Consider the following 1,229-nt stretch of genomic DNA (forward strand, 5'->3'; position numbering starts at 1 on the left):
TTATAATTCAAACTTGTTTATTTAGTCGACATCAATGCAAAGCATCAACCAAGCTTGCTCCATCATCAAAGACCATTTGCACTTTGGAGATTGTAGTCGACGGGACTCAACAATCCCTCTACAGCCTAAGCTTTGTTCGTCTCCAGTGTCTGCGCTTCGAGTTGTACCTGTCCAACAAGAGAAGCGAGTCAAATGAGGATGAGGCATGAGAAGAATGCAAGGAAAGCGCACAGAATGAAAACATAAATAGATGTTCTTATGCATTGGAATCGGGGGATAACGAGAGCTAGCCATCCCCTCGAGTATTCGCTAAGTCTTCCTTTTAGCAGGGAAGTGCCACCCAAGGCACTGATAAGCCAGAGTGGAATTGCATCTGCTGTGCACAATTATACACACTTGATTTACATAAAACATTGCTGCTATAAAGAAGAGCTTGTAAACTACTTTCAAACCCACATAAATTGTCTATCGTTCACCAAATGTGGATATCTGATATTCTATGGTCTTGTTCATATAAGAGGGAAAATGTCTGGATCTATAGAGTTTACAATCATAATATTGTTATTGTACTTCGCTGGAATTTATCTCAACCCGCTTTCTTCCCACCTTTAATACCTTGTGTCTACGGTTATCTGGATGTAGATGTCGTATTGATGTATATCCATGTAACCAACTATAGAAAGCATTAACCAAGAATGAACATCGAAACTGCACAGGCATGGCCACCTTCACCATTACCTGATGGTATTTCCAGTCCTCATGCGAATCCACTGTGGGATGGGCCTGTTTTGCTTTTGCTTCTTTGCCAGGACACGTTTGATGCGAAATGTCTTGTGCGAACCCTGGGGATGGGAAGGTCAAATCACATTGTGATCAAACAAATATGTATATATCCAAGGCACAGAAAGAGTAACTCAATGCAAATTTCAGATCAATGGTAAACAGCACATAACGAGATACAACACCAAAGGCACTCGTGACAAAGTAAGGACCCACCATGGGACGACAGTTGTGAAAAAAGGGTCTAGATGATTTTTGCAATAGAATGAAGGCTGAACAAATAGTGTTGTTCTCAAGTAGTACAGCTCATTCAAGGAAACTAGCGGGCACTCCCGTCCTTAGACATGGGCAATTTGATACAGCACACTCTTGGAGGCGCACTTTATATTTTTTGTCATTTTCGAAAGAGATTTTATTGATCACAACATATCGTACTCCATATTATGACA

General features: G+C 40.8%; 1 protein-coding gene across 5 annotated transcripts in view; it reads right to left on the reverse strand.

Moving 5' to 3' along the window:
• RPL39 (ribosomal protein L39) overlaps positions 1-1,229 on the reverse strand; it is a 19,784-nt gene continuing 18,555 nt past the window's right edge. For all 5 annotated transcript variants that reach the window (XM_078776591.1, XM_068113754.2, XM_078776592.1 and 2 more), the window contains 2 exons: positions 739-842; positions 1-167 (listed from right to left, as the gene is read on the reverse strand). In XM_078776591.1, coding sequence (XP_078632717.1) covers positions 126-167; positions 739-842 — 146 coding nt within the window. In that variant the 3' untranslated portion in view covers positions 1-125. The remainder of the gene's footprint in view (positions 168-738; positions 843-1,229) is intronic.

Source organism: Myxine glutinosa, chromosome 4, assembly GCF_964187855.1.
Source record: "Myxine glutinosa chromosome 4, kmMyxGlut1.1, whole genome shotgun sequence".
NCBI classification, from domain to species: Eukaryota; Metazoa; Chordata; class Myxini; order Myxiniformes; family Myxinidae; genus Myxine; species Myxine glutinosa.